At 40.7% G+C, this 19724-nt stretch overlaps 1 protein-coding gene across 2 annotated transcripts in view; it reads left to right on the forward strand.

Annotated features, from left to right (window-relative positions):
• Positions 1–12588, forward strand: part of LOC114495292 (cytochrome b5 reductase 4) — an 84405-nt gene extending 71817 nt beyond the window's left edge. For both annotated transcript variants that reach the window (XM_028510526.2, XM_036024426.1), the window contains 2 exons: positions 8333–8497; positions 12066–12588. In XM_028510526.2, the coding sequence (XP_028366327.1) occupies positions 8333–8497; positions 12066–12120 (220 nt within the window). In that variant the 3' untranslated portion in view covers positions 12121–12588. The remainder of the gene's footprint in view (positions 1–8332; positions 8498–12065) is intronic.
• Positions 12589–19724: the final 7136 nt, after the last annotated feature.

The following is a 19724-nucleotide window of genomic DNA, read 5'->3' on the forward strand; positions in this document are numbered from 1 at the left end:
TTCCCCTAAGGAAATTTGAAAGCAGTAAGAAATTCTAAATAAATTTTTTAGAAAAAGAATGAATTGGATAACCTAATGTACTTTCTGTAATTAATAAAAGCTATTTCTAATAATTTCAGGACTTTATAAGTATCTGAAATAAATATCTCATAGCATAGTATAGATAGTCCTAGGCTTTATAAAAGTTAAAGATGCCACAAACTCAGCTGTTTCTCCAGTGGCTCCAGATCCTCCTGAATATTCTCCAAATATTCTTAATAAGGTAATGCCGTGGTCTTTTCTAGTTTTTTTTCTTTCTGTTGTCTCCCATACTCCTCTTTCTCTTTTAATAAAGGACTTTCACAAATTAATGATGACCTGAACTTATCCTTCAAGTATTTACTCTTCTTACAGTTAAGACATAAAACTAAGAATATTTACCACGTGTAGGTAGTTGTATGGCAATTTAGAGCATGATGTATAACAAAATGCAAAGTCCTAGGTTTTCAAGTCTTTCACACTAATTTTTGAAGTGGAAGTAGCATTTATCGAAAAGCCTAAAGACCTAAAATTCTAGTTTTTATTCTATGTTCACTAGCTTGAAACTTAATTAGAAAATTATTTAAATCTGATGGTCTGTTTGGTTAGCTTCAAAATAAAATATCTTTCCTACTTTCCTACTTAGAAAAGTATAAATGCCTTGGAAACTGAAGCCCTACCTCAGATACTTGAATTGTGGTTATAGAGGACCTATACATGGGTTTCCTTTCTGTATTCACTGTTTGAGCTCTTGTTTTCCTAAACATTTAAAAGAATTTAAACACACATGGATAAGCCTTTTTTAGCTAGGTTTTTTTTTTAAGTATTTTTGGCAGTGTTTTTGTATTCTTTAAGATAGTTCCCTTATAATGAGCAGATGTTATATTTTCAGTCTCTTAATAGGAGTTGAACTTGATTTAAGATGTAACGTATTGGGAGCTTCTGAACATAAAGTGTCTTTTAAGAAAGTCAGTTGTGATTTTTGTTTTGTTTTGGTCTACATAATTTGGGTTGGTGGAATGGTGTAGGCTGCAGTGTTGAGGATGAGGGAAGGCCCCTTTTCCCCACTTCTGGATGACTGGCTGTAACAGCACCCACTGCTGGCTCTAACAGCAGGTGAGTGACACTCCCCAGCTTGCAGGGAGAAATGATAGTGTTCTGACTTCTGGCCTGCTTTCATCCTCCTCCCTTTTCTGCTCCTCCTCTTTCTCTTCTTGCTCTCATCTGCCTGCTCCCTAACCTTCGTCCTCTTTCTGGAGACAGGGCTCCTCACTGAGGCACTCTGTCGGCACCAGTACCGACTTCCAGCACTGGGTAGCTTATGCTCCCTGGAGACTCAGGCAGGCCCTCACTAGACAGGAAAAAGCTTTGCCTGTCTACATAGCTTTGGAACATTTATCAAGAATTTCACAATATTAGCCCTGGCTTGCGTAGCTCAGTGGATTGAGCGTAGGCTGCGAACCAAAGTGTCTCAGGTTCTATTCCCAACCAGGGTACATGCTTGGGTTGCAGGCCATGACCCCCAACAACCACACATTGATGTTTCTCTCTCTCTCTCTTTCTCCCTCCCTTCCCTCTCTAAAAATAAATAAATAAAATCTTAAAAAAAAAAAGAAATCCTCTCTTTAAAAAAAAAAAAAAGAGAGAGAGAGAGAGAGAGAGAGAGCCCTGGCTGGCGTAGCTCAGTGGATTGAGTGCGGGCTGCGAACAAATAGTCGTAGGTTCGATTCCCAGTCAGGGCACATACCTGGGTTGCAGGCCATGGCCCCCAGCAACCGCACATTGATGTTTCTCTCTCTCTCTCTCTTTCTCCCTCCCTTCCCTCTCTAAAAATAAATAAATAAAATCTTAAAAAAAGAGAATTTTACAATATTCTGAGGCATTGTGCGTGTGTAGGAGAAACCAAGCCTTATTGATGGGTTTTTGGTACTCTTTATTCAAAAACATAACTGAAGTTTCATACATAAAAGGAAAGTAAACATTCATATTTACTAGAAGGTAATTTTAGTTAGTTGCATTTATTATTTTAGTTAGCATTTAAATCTATATTTTTATACATTAAATCATCCTTTTCTACGTCTTGATTCTCTTATGTCACTTGTAGTTTTAGTACTAAAGGTTCTAGTGACAAAATGGGATGTCTGAACATATCTCATTGGTTACATTTTTATTGGATTATGAAAATAAAAATTTTTTCTTACATTTGTAGCTAAAACAAGTGAAATAATCTACTGCTGTCTGTAGGATTAGGGCTCAGCTTCTGCTAAATGCTTTGTGGAGCAGGAAGGATAGGAAGGGTGGGTAATGAGAGTGGTATAGGGTCTAATATTTTCTTTTTCAGCAAGCATGCTATGCTTGTCCTCAGAGCTTATCTAGGTAAATCATTTACTAGCAAATAAAATTCTTAGAAATGTCACTGTATAATGGAAACTTATTAAATTGTGGCCTTGGGCGAGTACCTAATTGGACTGAGCCTCAGTTTTTCCATCTGTAGAACAGGGACAGCAATACCTACATTACAGAATTGTTTGGATGGGGGACAATGAGATAGCACATGTAGGTCCTAACCCCGAATTAGCATATTTGTAACATTCGTTCATTCATGAAATATATATGAGCATCTGCTGTGTGCCTATACACAGGAATGCAGAAGTGAACAAGATACAGTGTTGGCTTATTTTCTTACGCAGTCTAGGAATGTGCATCTTCATTTTCTCACATTGCTTAACAGAAAGCAAATATGCATGGTAGCAGATGTAGCTAATTACTATGTAAACTGAAATCCAAATTAAGTATACACATCTCTTAACTACTGAGCAGTGTTGTGAAGCTTGGTTGACTCAGTGTCATGCACTGGTCCACCCCCCTCAGTAAAATACACTGACTCTATGAGATATTGGCCTTTCTGAACTAGTTTGAAGGAACTGGACAGTTTGACAATGAGGCTGAATTCTGGGCACCATTTATAATATAGCAAGCATTTTCCTCTCTTTCAAAGCAGTGATTTTGGAGACAATAACCTAATTTTAGTAAAGCTGGTAGCATATACTTTTATATTAATAGAAGTTGATTTGCTGACTTTCCCCCTCTGTTTACAAAATTAATACATATTTATATAGAAAAAATGTAAGGAAGATCACCCATAATCCTACCATTTAAAGAACAATTATTACCATTTGTGGTCTGTCTCTCTCCATTCTCTCCTGCTCTCCCCTGCCCTTGCTCCTTGATACACACATACACACACACTGACACCTACACACATACTTTTTTGTTCTGTATTTTAAAACAAAATGGTTATTCTGGCTATACTTTTTATAACTGCGTTTTCTACTTAGTGTATTTTATATATTCTGTGTTTAGAATGCTTTGAATCAGTGGTTCTCAACCTGGAATGACTTTGTCTCCGCCCCCTCACCCTGCCTTCCGCACTATGGCTCAGGGGACATTTATGTCTGGAGACATTTTTGATGGTAACAGCTGATGGTGGGAATCCTATGGGTTCCCAGCTGGGAGAGGCCAGGAGTGGCGCTAACCTCCTGCAGTGCACAGGACAGCCCCCTGCAAGAGAGAAATACCTGACCAGAAATGCCATAGTGCCAGTTGGGAAAACCTGCACCACACTAGGAGTTTTAATGGCTGCATTTTATTTAGTCATGTGAGCATACAATAATTTATTTAACCAATACCCTACTGTTTGACATAGTGAATAGAAGTTGTTTTGTACCTCTGTAACTATGCAGGATAAAAATTCATCATAAGAGTCACTAAGTCAAAGTGTACTAAGGCTATTGAAGCATTTTGACAAACAACCTCTAGAAAGGTAAAGAATATTGTACCCAACACACTATGTTGTTAGTGTCCTCATTTTCCCTCTGGAAAGGATGAGGGTAACGGTTGGAGCATACTGGAAAGAGAAAAAGAAAGGATTCCGAACAGCAAGGGATTGGGTGCATGAACGATAAAGGAGAGTGTGCCCGGTTTCATGCACCAGCAGACCCCATGCCTCACTGCAAGCGTTTGTGTGCTCGTTATTTGCAAAATGTGTTTAATGTTGGAAACAGTCATGAAATGGTGAGACTACTCTAATGGGGCAGAAGTTCTGAGGTACAGCAGTAGCTGTAAAGTCTATGCTTTTAGAGTAACAAATCACAAGTTAGAGAGGTCTAGAGAAAGGAATTCTATTTTTGTGAGGGGAGATCAGGCTTCTGAGCTGGGATTTGGGAAACAATTAGAGTTTCATAAACAGGAAAAGAAATTTGGGTTGTAGGACTTCATGAGCAAACAACATGAGGGCCAGGATGTTTAGAGTGTTTTAGCAAAAGAGCAAGGGTCCAGTTTTGTTGAAGTAAATGCAGTGCATGAAGGAGAACAATGTAAAATAACTTTGTAAAAATAAAATAATTAAACTTTTATGCATATATTAGAAGGCATCTTACTGGTGATCTCTTCTAAGCCTCTTGTTTTACAGTTGAAGAAACCTGTAGGCTAAAGTCAGGTGATAGGAGACCTTGAATGTAATTCATATATTAACTAAATGTGTATTAGATGGACTGGAGAAGGAACAGCAACACACGGTAGCTCGTCTCCCTTTACTACTGACGAGCTCCGGAGATAACGGCCTACTACGTTTCCCTGCTCTGGTGTCAGTGTTGGGACGAGCAGTGTATTATACCCTTCAAGATGGAGAAGCCCATGATTGCAGAAGCATAAGTAAATTGAACAGTGTGTCTTAACCCCTTTCTTCTTCCCCAGCCTGAGATACCCACAGATATGTGGGACCCTAACCTGCGCCTTCTACCACTTTCTGTCCCTCCCAGATGCTCCCCAGCTGGTGCATTTTGTAGGATGTGTTACCCCAATGTTTGTGTGTCCCCTCAAAGGGCTCTGTGATTATATAACTTTGAGAAACAGTGTGTACCATATTGCCCTCTTGAAGATTTATCCTTAACTTGCATAATCAAGGCTTTGAGAAATTCTAAAGAAATCTCTTAAACTTATTTTAAACCCAGTAGTCCCAAATTTATTTGTTAGTTAGCCTTTTTTCATGGAATACCACTACATCTGAAGGAACACTGGTGTTTCATAGCATCATTTTGAGAAATGTTTTTATAATATATAGGTTTTGTATAATTTTAACTTGTAGCTGTTTATTTTGTGAGCTATTTTTTCCTGTGAGCAAATACCAAGTTTTCCTCCTTTTTTGTAGTAATTTTTGTTTAGCTAGAGAAACCAGAAAAGTCTGGGACCCCAAATACTATGAAATAATCCTCTGTGGGCAGTGACAAATCACTGATGCTTTGAAACCAACGATATTTATTGTACAATTGGATCTGGGTATTTAGGAGAACTGCTGGCAATGGTATGTCGGATGGACTGCGGCCAAGGCTCTTAGAGCAGTATTTAGACAAGAGATGTGAGGGCCTTATTTAGAGTTGTGGCAGTGAAAACGGAAGGTAGAGGGTGTGTGTGAGAAATAGGTCAGAGGCTGGTTTTGGTACTGAGCAGCTAGAGGAGAGTTATTTGTAGGATGACTGCAGGTTCTGCGTCTGTGCTGTCTCACGCCTCAATGCTGCACTTGCTTTAGAGAGTGAGTGGGCTTTCACACAGAACACTTCAGAACAGGTTGGTTTCATGGTTCCCATCGGTGCCTTGATGTGGCATAAGAAATCCTTCTTTCAAATAGTTTTGAGGCTTAACTTGGGATTGCTCCTACTCCAGTGAAGCTCTTTCCTGGTCCTGTGAAGAAGGAGATAATTAGGATAGCAGGCTCTGTACAATAATCTTAAAGAGCCCTGGCTGGTGCAGCTCAGTGGATTGAGCACCAGCCTGCAAACCAAGTGGTCACTGGTTTGATTCCCAGTCAGGGCACATGCCTGGGTTGTGGGCCAGGTCCCCAGTAGAGGGAGTGTGAGAGGCAACCACACACTGATGTTTCTCTTCCTCTTGCCTTCCCTTCTCCTCTCTCTAAAAATAAGTAACAAATTTAAAAATAATAATAATAATCTTAAAGATTTCATTCATGCCCCTCATAACTTTTTCTATTGAGTGCCCAAAAGTTATAGCCAAGGGACCATTATGTGAATAAATACAAAATGCATGAGATGGTCACGGCCCTTCTGTAAGGGTCTCAGGCACTTAGCAGACACCTGCAGACAGCATGCCACCCCTGACTAGGCTCTTTTTTTTTAAAGCATCTCAGTAAAGGAAAATTATGAATATTTTCAAAGGACAGATTTCTATATCTTAGCAGTTTTATTCCAGTGATAGATGTGTTGGAACGACAGCCAGAGGATAATTTTTAAGTTTAACAAGGCAATTGCTACCTTTTATCCAGTTGTCTGTGTATAATTGGAAGTGTCCTAAGGAAGTGGCCCTGCAGCTGCTCTGGGTCCCCGTGGCTGACCCAACGAAGGCTGCCCTTCCTCCTAGAAAAAGGCACATAGGAATCACAGGTGTTCTTCTGTGTGGTGTTACAGATGCCAGCTCATGGCTTTGTTCTTCCACTCACAGTTTTTATTTTTAGTCAGTATGGCTTCTTTGTAAATAAATTCCTTTATTCATTCAACAAGTGTTTTCATGCACTTACCTTGAGCCAGGCTGGGGTACAGCATTGAACAAGACAAGCAAGGATCTCACCCTCATGGTACATTAAACAAATATTACATTCGAAATTTACCTAAAACTGTCTTAATTTCACATGCCAGGAAGGAAAAATAAGTCAGTGAAAGAAGGTATTTGGGGAAGGCATTTTGTATAAGGTGGATTCGTGTACCCGCTAGAACTAAATGGGAACCTTGAAGGTAAAAAGAAGACATAAGTCTATAGGGTTTTTTAAAAAACATAAAACCAGAATATTACAGTTATAAGAGATGATGTGGTTTTCTCACCTTGTTCCACAAATGCACAAATAAGACCTAGAGACTGGGGTCTAGGTGGGAGCTGGAGCTACTTCTCTGTCCCAGAGTCAGTCTGTGTGCCTGAACCGGGCTCATCAGCCGGTGGGAACCATGACCCAAGGGTGGCACAGCCACGTGAGGGTGGCACGGTGATCAGGGCAGCAGCAGCAGCAGCTGCACCCTGTTTCTGGTCTTGTATTTGACTGCGCAGGCCCCTCACAAGATAAACGTGCAACTTTTCCTTAGTAGATTAATGGATAGTTCATTCCGTCTACTCATGAGAAAATATCTCAGTTACTCACTGGAAAATGTAGAAATGCATTTGGTCTAATACTATTGAAAATGGTAAGAATTCATTATGTTTTGCTAAAATGGAGTAAAGGGAGCAGGTACAACATAGAATTTTGAATCATTTACTTGACTCTTCACCAGCCATTCACTTAACAGGTTACAAAACTATGGAGGGAAAATGGTCCATAGCTACACTGTGAAACTTAGTTTGATGTTCTTTCTCATTTTTATTCTGTACACTTTCTTTCTCTTTCACATGTTTCATTCCATAGTTCTTGAGTGCCTCTGGTGTGGTGGCCACTAGGGACTTAGTCGTAGCCAAAGCAAAAGTGGTCTTAGAAACCTGCTCTTAGGAAGTTTAAAATACATGGTCTTTAAAACCTGAAGTAAGATGTATGAGGAAAAGAAAATGGAAACTATTTCTACAACACATAGAACAAAGAACCCCATGGCTGCAGTGGAAGTGGTGCTTAGCTAAGAACTGAAGAACGGGGCATGACGAAAACAATATGGGAAAAAGGAGGAGAATGGAAGTGTTGTGGTGGTGAAGGTCTTGCTGAGTATGTGGATGTGGGGGCGAGGCAGAAGAGGTCCCAGGATAAATTCCAGGTTCCTGGCTTACGTGACCAAGGGGACCGTGGCACCATTCCCAAAGGGCAGGTCAGGTGTGGGGTAGGGAGGTTATGAGATGAGGCTGAGACGGAAATAGTAAAAAGTCAAATAGGCTGTTGGTTATAAATAAGGGTCTAGAACCCAAAAGGTTTGAGTCAGAGATTAAAAAGCGCATGTCACTGGTAATTGCTGTTTACTGTGACTTATACTGGAAGATTATTAATAGAAATGTGTAGTTCTCTGAGATCCCTTAGAGCTCTTTCTAATGAGTTCAAAAAATGCCAAATTACACTTCTTATCTGTAGCAAAAGCTAATCCTCGGTAAATGTGGATTTACCTGTATGTTTTTGTTAAATCTTTGAGTATAACCTATTCCAGTGCTTTTCTAACAAGTGTATCCATTTTTACATATTATATCACTTTCAAGGGCAAAAAAAGATATTTTAGTAAACTTGAACATGTTAATCCTATGTTAAAATAATAGACCTTCTAAATATGTTTCTTTTCTCTAGATTTGATGTTGAATTTGTTCTCTCAGCACCTACTTCTGAATGGAATGGCAAAACGGGATACATTTCATCAGGTCTTCTTTCTGAATTTTTGAAAAGAAGTTCAGACAAATCCAAAGTTCTCATCTGCATTTGTGGACCAATGCCATTTACAGAGCAGGGAATAAGGTGAGTAGCAATGTGATAGAAAAAGAGTCCTCGATACTGAAATGTAGATCTTCCGTAAGAAGTGGTTGACTTGGCTCTTGGTTCCTTCTATTCATAGATACCTGCACTTTTAAAAAAAATCCCCTGAGGATATTTTTATTGATTGGAGGTAGCAGAGAGAGAATGAGAGAAGCAAGGATCAGTTACCACCCACACACATCCTGACCAGGGATTGAACCCACAATCTTTTTGGTGGACAGGATAATGCTCCAACCAACTGAGCCACCCTGCCAGAGCCAAATCTGCACTTTTAATAGTCTGTTACAGCCTAAGAAAATGACAGTTTTTACTCTTCATGCAGTTGAAGGGTTGGAAGCTAAGATTATGTGTAGAGTTAGATGTGGACACAAAAGTCAGATGCAGCCAGCTCTCAGTGTCTCTGCTAATCACTGGCAGTGTGGATACATCCTCAGGGTTGGTGCCACAATCTTATCTGGGACACTGGATTCAACCTCTTCTTCCACCAAAGCTTTATAACATACAGTAGTTAGTAAGCAGTGTTAATATGGTAGCTTTTGATCTTTCTACATGCTTTGCAACTGGGTGAAAATTAGTGAATGATACAGTGATTAAAAGCCAGACAGCAAGTCAAAAAGGCAGTGCTAGAACATAATAAGCAAAAAAATGAAACTTTAAAATATTTGGTTAAATATAGTCACTGTTGGATTTCTAGATGATCTTAAAATATGACTGCCTTAAATGCCATGTTTTTCTTTGTTTGGTGTATGCCTAAACCTCATATTTTCTAGATAATGTCATCTATTACTATTTTATTTTTAATTTTAACTATGAAAAAGATTGACCTCAAAAATACATAGACATTAAAAGTGTTTCTTACCATGTTGAATTTAAAAGCTATTTTGATTAAATTTAAGTGTATTTCTGGATTTTAATACTTTCAGGAAAGTGTATTTCCACTTAAGCTCTTTTAAATTAAAAATAATTTTAATTACTATTAAACTTTTACTTTTTTGAAGTTCAAAGAAAACTATTAAAATTACAGTGAAGGCTAATATGGTTTGAAGTAAAATAATTTTTCAGAAAAAAGACTAAGAGCTACATTCTTCTACTTTGTTAACACTTCTGTTTTGGAAGTATCTTAATGTTTACTTTAGAGATTACAATATAATAATTCTTATAAATGACGGGAATCATAAACTCTTAAGAAAGAGGCAGACATTAAGGCCACTTAGTCTACTTTCTGCTGACAGAGGAGGAGTCCCTTGTACAGTGTGGGAGTGGGTTGTTTTCCCCCATGAATTATCAGCTTCTCGGGATTCTTCATTTTGGATCCATGCAAAGCTTAGCCCACTGTCTCGCATACTGGAGCCTCAGTACACATGTAATTGAGTAGAAGGTAGCTATGGTTCCAGTATTTTTGCATTTTTAAAATTGACTGTAATCTCTACAGCTTTATTCTCTCAGCTTTACCTCAGAGTTAACCTTTCTATCCTGTACTTGCCCCGGATTGCTTGGGAGTGTTGTCAGTCAGCATGCATGGATCCCTGCTGCCACTCCCCCTTAAACATGCTATATATAGAGTTACCTGTGAGATGTAGCTTAATTCAAATCAGTGCCTGCAGTTCATAGCCCTTTAGAATTTCAACCCAGGACTCTTATTTCTTTGATTTCCTGTCCTCACCCTCTTAATGGATGTGACATATCTTTCTTACTTGGCAGGTACATGAGTCTCTTATGATATCATAGTTTTTTCTGCCCTGAAAGATGACTCTTTTTCTGGGATACCCACTCCTAAGTGCCCCCCAAAGTTAATTTTAGTCTGCTGCACAGGTTGTAGTATAAGCATAACCACTCCAAACATGCTCTCCATATTTGGTGAAAATTTGTCAAATTTATATGATATGACAACTCAGAAACGTATTTCTTTCATGTAAATAAAAGCTCAAAACTATCTGGTCAATAAAGTTTCTTTCATCCATTAAATGCCCACCTTGTTTATCACAGAGATGAATGAGACAGGCTCTGCTCTCAAGGCCCAGCTGCCTTGTGATGGAAACAGACGCACAGACCGATAACTGAAATGTGACCAGAGTATCATAAATACTCTCACTAGAGATGAACACAAGGTGTTACGGACATGCAGGGAGAGACCAGTTACTTTCACCTTGGGGTGTGTGTGGTGGAGATAACTCCACTTACGGTCAGAAAGGCCTGTACTTTGAATGAGGGCTAAAACGCTGCTAGTCAGAGGAGGCAGAGAAGAGTGGTGCAGGCAGGGCGAGAACCAGCAGATGCTACAGAGATGCAGGTGTTCAAAAGACTAGACTGGTGCAGCTGGTGTGAAGCCGCTTGCTGGGGGAGGCAGGAGGTACAGCTGGAAAGGCAGGACGGGTCCAGACGGGGAGAGGCATGCTGCTGCCCCAGGTTTCCGTGCCGTACATCCTGGTCTTTGGTCGGGACGCGCGTGTGTGCTCAGGAAGCTGCCAATTTGGGTTTGAATTCCATCTCTACCACCTAGAGTCATCTTCTTGTCATTAGCTGGGTGTCCTAGGTCAGCTACTTAACCTTTCTAAGCTTTATTGCACTCACCTGTGAAAGGAAATCAATAATACTTAGTGTGTGAAGTGCTTAGTACAGGGGCTACATAGAGTAAGTACTAGATAAATGTTTCTTATGTTCAGGAGCATTTTAAACAGCCATTTGTAAGATGTGTCTTCATTTAGAGTGTTGTCCAAGTGTTTCTGTTTCTTGGTTCAGTGGAGAGAGTAAAGATGCAGTGCTGTGGGTGTCCGCTCCTTTGAAAACTGGTGAATAGAGATTGGGGAACTCTAGCATTTATTTTGCATTTTCTATATGAGCTATACTACAGGGCAACCGCATAATAAATGAGAAGTTTTTCTTTATAGAGTCTCTCAGCTTATAAATGAAGAAAGAATGTGACAGAAGTAGAATATCACCAATTTCAGTCCCTAATGAACTGCTGATGGATCTATATGTAGATCATCGATAGTTGTTAGCGTTCAAAAAGAGAGGCAGCCACAACTAGGTATTACATGCCTCCTGATGAAAGAATACTACCTATGAAGCAGTCTTGTCAAAAAGAATTTAACCTGTGTCTGACCCATGCCCTAGATCCAAGTATTAAATTACGGGCAGTAAGAGAATACAGTACATATCATTAACACATACTGCAGGGACTCGGCAAAATGAGGACTGGGGGTGACTCGGCACGGAGAAGTCTTACTTGGTCAAATGAATTATAGGACAAAGACAGAGATGGAGGGGAATCTTATCAAAGGATACCTGGAAGATTTATCAGCTAATCATAAGATGTAGACTTTAATTGGATCTTGGTTGAAACAAACTTTTAAAAATCATGACCTTTATTTTCAATTGAAAAATTTGAACACTGACTAGATATTTGGTGATATTAAAGAATTATTGTTAACTTTTTAGAAGCAATAATTACGTTTTTTAAGTACTGTATTTATGATTGTAAACTTTGATTTTACTTCTTTATTTATAAACATTTTCCCTAAGAGATGTTTGCTTTGTATTTGTTTTTCAGGTTGCTTCATGATCTTAACTTTTCCAAAGATGAGATCCATAGTTTTACTGGATGATGAAGAGCCGTCATTGTCTTTTACTGAGCTGTTTTATCTAAATTTGTGGTTGCTTAGGATTTTTTAAGACAACTTTTTTATATACTGAAAGGTTAACTGGGCTCCAGGCTTCAGTTTCTCAAATGAAATCAAATGCTCCTTCAGTATAGGTAACGGTCGGCTTTACTTTATACCATAACTTACTTTACTACTGATTTTTGGCCAGGAAAGTCAGTCATGGCAGCAAACCCGTACAGGTGGTTTGTTACGAATCATAAAGCTCCTTGCCATTTAAATTGTATCACTGTTCCACGATGAGCTCCTGTGTTTTATGACTTGATGAAGTAAATGGTCATTTTGATCATGTTTCTATGCTGTAAAATGTCTTAGCAATACAGATTAAATTTTACATTGCACTGTCAACTCAGGAAATGATCATGTATGTTCTTGTTAATATTAAAACATGGAATGTTATAACTTATTAAGTGATCTAAACATTTTCTGTGTGTGTGTGTGTTTGGCATTGATACAGAGTAGGATAAAAATATACTTACGTACTTTTTAATCCTTGTCCTAGAAATGTGTTTGAATGCAACAACACTGGGTCTGTGTCTAAGGGAAACTTTTAAAGGCAACAGTAAAAGATATTGGAGATGCCTCACATGTGCATCTTGAATCAGGTGTGTTAGAGAGTTTAAGAGAACCTTGAAAACTGTGTTTATTCTTAGCCCAAACCAGAGGCTTTGGGAAAGATAATGAAAGCATAGCATCTGGTCCCATGGCCCAAAGTAATCATTTGATGCTTTGGAGTGGGTTAAACTTTAATTCTTTTCGAGCCTGTCCAGACCAGCTGGGAAGATGAGGAACACTGTGTCCGGAGTGGTCCTTCCCCTCTCTGGCTGCTTCCTTACAGCTGGCAGTGCAGCAGGGAGCCCTCCTGTGCTCTGTGGGGGGTGAGGGGGGGGCACTTAGTCTCCCTCCCTGTTGAGTGTGCAGCCTGCGTGTGCCTTCCCAGGCTGGGACTCAGAAAGGGTATCAGGAAAAGTCTGTGTGAGCTTTCGTGAGCAAACTGTTGATGCAGAGGTGGCTACTGCATAAGCTCATGGATTTTTCAGTCTTGCTTAAGATAGGAGTGCTTTCACAGAAATAGGGGGGTAGGGAGAGTCTCCAGTGTCCTTCTAAATGATTCTGTAATAGCTACGTCTTCACTGAATGAATGCACCCAAGAGGAACACAGTGTTAAGGTTGCTCAAATTGCTAACACCACCTTACCAAGCTCCCTGTGGACAAGTGGCTGGTTGAACACTCTAATCTTTTCCTGTGCCTCCCTCTTTTATATATATATAATTTTTTCATTGAATTTATTGGGGTGACACTGGTTAATAAAATTATTAGGTTTCAGTGTTCAGTTTCTATAATACATCATCTGTATATTGTATTGTGCATTCATCACCCAAAGGCGAGTCTCCATCCACTGCCACTCATCCCCCCTTTACCCTCTTCTACCTGCCTCACCCACCCCCTTTCCCTCTGGTAGTGTCTGTGTCCATGGGTGGCCAGTTCCACCACATCATCATCCACCCAGGCAGCATCTAGCCGTCCTGGGCTGGCACTGCTCCCTGGTGGCCATTCTCTAGCTTCACACCTCCCAACTACCTCCTTTTTCTCCTCTAAGAGGGATCTTGTACTTTCTGGACACTTTCTCATCTTTCCTAACCTCTTTCTTTCTTCTTTCTCCTCTAATCCTTTTCTAATTACCTCAAACAAAATCTTCTGTTACTTTCTATACATATCTCTTCTTCATCCCTTTTCTTACATTTTAAAGCAAAAGAAAATGCATAAGTCTCTTCTGAGTTATCTCATTCAGTCATGATTCTGTCAACTTATATGTTAATAATTTTTAAATTAAGAATCAACTGAGTTTTTTTCTAGTATTCACTTACCTGCTGGATACCACCTCGATGTTCCTTCCTCGAGCCCCTCAAACTCAACATGTCCCAAACTAAACTTTTATGATCATTCCCCGTGTCTAGTCCAATTCTTGAGTTCTGTCTTTAATTCACTGGGACTGCTTCCCACTGACCAGCCTTTCTAGAGCCATTAGGTACCAGTGTCTCCCTCTCCAATCCGATCTCTGTACCATATAGGCCACGCCCCCTCACCCGTCCACTTGGCGAGTGGTAGCCTCCTCCCCACTTGTCTTCCTGTGGCAGTCCTGATCTCACTGACACTCATTCTCCATCCCAGTGTGTCCTCACATGCCTTGGAGAGAACATCCCCTGAACAGAGCCGCAGTCTCTATGGAACACAACCACATACAGTGGGGCACAGAGGGGAGTATGGATTGTAAGTAACTATGGGCTTGAGCAAAGAACTTAAAGACTCCTATATCACCTCATTGCAGTGAGGAAAAAATGATACTCAAAGTCACTTTTGCTTAGAATTCTGTGTACCTGGTTCTTTGTTTTAAAATGTGTTAAGTATTAGTTTTCTATTGCTGCCAGGACAAATCACCACAAACTTAGAGCTTTAAAACAACACACATTTATTACATAACATTTACGTAGCTTAGAAATGTGGGCACAGCCAAGCTCAGCTGGGTCCTCTGCTGAGGACCTCACAAGGCTAAAATAGGCTGCCAGCTGGCCTGGGCATTTCTCAGGGGGGATGCTCATACTTCCAGGCTCATTCAGGTTGTTGGAACTTGGTTCCTTGCAGCTGTAGGCTGAGTCCCCCACTTCCTTGCTAGCTGTCATCTGGGGCCAGTCTTTGCTTGTAAGAGCAGTCTGCATCCCTCTCAGGCTTCAACTCTCTCTGAAGCTCCCTTTCTTGCTCCAGCTGGAGAAAGTTCACTGCTTTTAAGGCCTCACATGATGAGATTGGGCCCACCCAGCTCATCTGGGATAATCTCCCGATTTTAGTCTTGGTAACCTTGCAGCTGCAGAGTCCCTTGTGCCATTTAACATATTTTCAAAGGTTCAGACATCAGGATGTTGACATCTTGGGGGAGCCATTCTGTGTACCACTCTGTGAAGAACCAAGAGAAACTTGTCCAAGGTAAGAATTGCGCTTTGTCTAGATACTACTGTGGGCCCTCAGTGTTTACCTTAGTGGAATGGAGTCGTAAGATGGGCTTTCAGGCTCCAGAAGACAGGCATACCTCAGAGACAGAGCGGGGTCGTTTCCAGACCGTTGATAAAGTGAGTGTTGCAGTAAAACAAGTTGCAATCTTTTTGCCGGTGGAGAGTCTTGCCTTCAGTTTGTAAAAAATTCCAACACCCATGAAGCATCATAAAGCTAAGTGCAATAAAACAAGGCATGCCTGTATTCAGCGTCATCATGCTGGTAAAGATGTGGCTGCAACTCCCCCTCTGGTCACATGAATTTGACCTAAACTAGTTTGAGGCTGCATCTGTTGATAGCCACAGACCCCTACCTTTGGGCAGATGAAGCAGACTCTGTTTGGTCTATAGTATTTACAATTAGGGCTCAGAGGTTAAAAAGGAAAAGTAAAACCTTAACCTGCCCCAGTCTGTGGGTAGCTTTCTGCTTTGGTTTCATTGTGAATTATCCTCACCCAGGGTTGGCAGTGTGGCAGACCTCAAAAGCAATGCCAGTGGTCTATGTAAACGCAAAAACATGTTTTCTTTCTTGGTTAACGTTCTCTTCTGCTGACCGATCCCCACCGTGGAACAGAAGCCCTGCGTTGGGTGCAGCACACCAGTACTGGGCTGTAGAATGAGGCAGTGGCTCCATACCAGGGGAAGCAAGACAGCAGACCTGAAGCTGCTGCCCACTCCCATCCCTCCAGCAAGTGCTTGGCTCTTAGAATGCTGTGTCACTTAGAAGCTTGCTATTGTCTGCATCCCTAAGAACATTTATGTCCAAGCCTTTGGGGGGGATGTATTTTTTCATCTCTCTTGAATGAATAATCAGAAATGAAATTGCTGGGTCCTGTGGTAACTGTATTTTTAACTTTATTTTGAACCCTATTTATTCTGTGTATATTTCTAGGTCAAATGCATATATGTATACTAGGTAGAATCAGGCCTTTTGAATATACTATGAGGTCTGTCTAGAAGTTATCCAACCATGTACTGTGAAAAATAGAGACATTTATTGAAGAAGATATGAGATACAAGAAACACTGTACATAGGACAATGACGCCTCAGTCCCCTTCAAAGTAGGCACCTTGAGACTTCACACAGTTCTCCCAGTTGCCATCAGTTGCCCCACCGTATTTTCCTGAATCTCGTCAAAAATCTCAGTCTGAAATCTCTCCCTTTCAAAGGTGATTTTAGTTTTGGGAAAAGCCAGAAATTTCAGGGTACCAAATTTGGGATGTAGGGCAACAAAGTCACCTAGGTGATTTGATGTTTTGCCAAAAACCTATGCACGAGTCATGATGCATGAGTGGGCATGTTGTCATGATGAAGCTGCCGATCACCAGTTGCCCATAGCTACAGCCTTCTGAATCATCCAAATAGTTTATGTGGGGGAATGTTCAAGCTTAATGCAAAATTTGATGCAGATTCATTGCTCTATTTGCTCAGTCATTTTGAATGTGATGGCCACAGTACATATGCTCACTCAGTGGCATCTACTGTCCCCACTGACTAGTACAGTGAAGTCATCATTGTTCACACATGCACATTCCAGTCCATGCTCTTAGGCTGCCAGGCTACATCCATGTTGTGCAAATTGTTCTTGTTGTATTAACAATGGCTGGGCTTTTTCCGGACAGACCTCGTATTTCAAACTTTTAAGGAAATGCTGGGGTTTTTGTTTTGTTTTGTTTTGCTTTTATAAACTGTTGTACAATTTTTACATTCCTGCCAACATTGTATAATACTTTGAATTATTCCATATCCTCACCAACTTTGAACTATTAATCTTTTAAATTTTAGTGTGTAGTGGTATCTGATTGGGGTTTTAATTTGCATTTGTGTGATGTCTCATAATGAACATATCATTATCTTCATGTGCTTATTGGTCATTGGTATATTATCTTTTGTAGGGTGCCTATCTAAACTTTTTACTATTTTTAAACTGGATTGTTTTTTCTTCTTATTGAGTTATCAGCATCCTTTACATATTCCCTATGCAAGTCCTTTATCAGGTACGTTTCGTGAATATTTTCTGTAGTGTGACAGTAAATCATATATGTGCTTTCACAGCTATTAATGTGTAGGACATGAACAAGCTTAGAGGCACAAATCAATTTAGATTTGAGCAAAAATAAAAATGTAAAATAAACAATAGTACACGAGGCATTGGAATGTGAATGGCAAACCCCAGGAAAAGCGTGCTTGAGGCAGAGTGGAGAGGCCATCCTGGAGGGGGCCAGCCCGAGAGGCAGGCAGCTAATGGCAAGCAGGACCGTGACGAGAAACACTAGGTAATGGAAGTCCTGACTCTGTCACCATGAAGGCAAATAGGGGGATCAGATCATTTCCGTGTTGGCGTGCGGTCTGCCCATTGCTTTGTTGCCACTGGAGACTTAGAGGTAAACCTGAAAATGAACTGGCAACTTTCTTGAATTCAAAGGCCTTATGTTCTGGTTTAGGATTTTCTAATTAGCCATCTCCACCGGCAGTGATTAGAACAGTGAGGGGAGTGTTTTTATTGGAGTGTTTGCAGAGGCAGCCTGCAGCCTGCGTAGACTTCATTACAATTCTATTTCCCTGTAGTTGGAGCATGTTGAGAAAAGCAGTTATTTGTGCTCTGCAATAGCTCTTTAAACATTTCTGAAGGAAAAGACTGCTGACATTTTCAGTGAAATACATTCAAATATTTGTTATGTGAAAATATCTCACTTTCTGGGCAAGTTAATGTCTTATTTATATAAGAATTGTCACAAGGCAATTCTCAGACTAGCCACATTTTTGTGCTGTTTGGGAAAAAAATTCACAAAAATCATACATCATTCATCATTACCATTCGTATATTAAGTATGGTGTTTTTTAATGTAGATACTTATATCTTTAAATCTTGAATTTATTATTATAAACCTGTAATGAGGTCACACTTCTGCACAATAGACTATTAGAAGAAGGGACACCCCCTTACCCAGTTAGGATGAGGCAAAGGAACCAAACACCCAAAGGCAGGATTCCCTGTATCCCACTGGGATTCGGGAGGAGCAGAACATTCCAAAGTAACCAGGGAAGCCCTGGCTGGTGTGGCTCAGTGAGTCGAGTGCTGGCCTGTGAACTGAAAGGTCACCAGCTTGGTTCCGAGTCAGGGCGCATGTCTAGGTTGTGGGCCAGGTCCCCAGTTGGGGGCACATGAGAGGCAACCAATTCATGTTTCTGTCCCACATCGATGTTTCTCTCACTTTATTTCTCCCTCTCCTCCCCTCTAAAAAGAAATAAATAAACTAAAAAAAAGGAAAAGTGACCAAGGAAGATCTTGTCTGCTTGTGCAGTAACAAAGCCCCAGGGCTGTGCCCTGTTGTGCTGGGTGAGTCTGGAAAAAACACTGGTTGCCAGGAGCCCCACCGGGCTTGGTTGGCTGCGGAGGAAGGCCTTAGACTTCTGTCCTGCGGGAGGTGTCCTGAGGGGTGGAGGGCAACATTCTTGTGGGGTGGTGTCTTCAGCCCTAAAGTTTTCTCCTTTCTGTTCTCTTGGCAATGAAATCTTAAGTGATAATAGCTAATATTTATATAGTGCTTTTCAATTGCCAAAGGAGCTTCCAGCAATCCTGAAGTGGTTAGCTGTAAAGGTTTAAGCACCGGTTTCCACTATGGAGCTCAGCAGGCACAGGCAATTTCAGCGTGAGGCGGCCGAATGTGGAGCTGGGAAGAGACAGCACTATGGGCTCTGCCCGGTGGGTAACAGCCTCAGGGAGGGTGTGGACCAGCCACTGACAAACTCAGTGAGATAGTATGAAGTTTCTATTTTGCAGCAAAGGCATGAAGAAGCTAAGCAAAGTGTCAGAAAGTGGTAGAGCCAGGACTAGAACAGATTTGGTCTGATGAACTTGCCCAAGGCTGCACACTTGGAAGGCATATTGCAGGGCTGCAGAGCCCGCTGTTGGCATAGTGGGGCCTCACTGCTGTGGGGAACCCTTCGCATTTTGTTTTCCAGTCTGAAATCAGAGAGCTCTGCATTATGGTCAGGTCCAGAAGCACTCTTACTTTATCCATACTTGTTTAAAAAATTACTGACAGGTGAGACAGAAAAATACCGGCTGCTTTGGGAAGGACAGAAGAGAGAGCTCCCCTCACTAGCTGGGTGGCTTTGGGACACTGACTTTCTCCCTGGCTGCTGTGGTTTCCTCCTCTGTACAGTGGGGACGATGGGCGCCTGGCCCAGAATAGGTGCCTAAGAAACGTTAGCCACTAATGCTGTTTCAAAATGTTCTAGCTTTTTATATATTTGATGAAACCAAGAAGCTACACTTTTCAGGGAAAGCTTACACATTCTTTGTAAGTCCAGAAACATAGGGAATGATTAATTAATGGACAGTTTATGAACCACGGCCCTCTCCTACACCCACTGTGCGTTACAGGTTCTTATACGCGCCTTTCAAAGTTTTGACAAACATTAGGATTAGTATTTTTAGTTGAGCAATAAAGTAATTTGATGTCAGGGCTTCCTTATTCTTTTAATAAAAATCAAGT

Source organism: Phyllostomus discolor, chromosome 4 (genome assembly GCF_004126475.2).
Source record: "Phyllostomus discolor isolate MPI-MPIP mPhyDis1 chromosome 4, mPhyDis1.pri.v3, whole genome shotgun sequence".
Taxonomy (NCBI): domain Eukaryota; kingdom Metazoa; phylum Chordata; class Mammalia; order Chiroptera; family Phyllostomidae; genus Phyllostomus; species Phyllostomus discolor.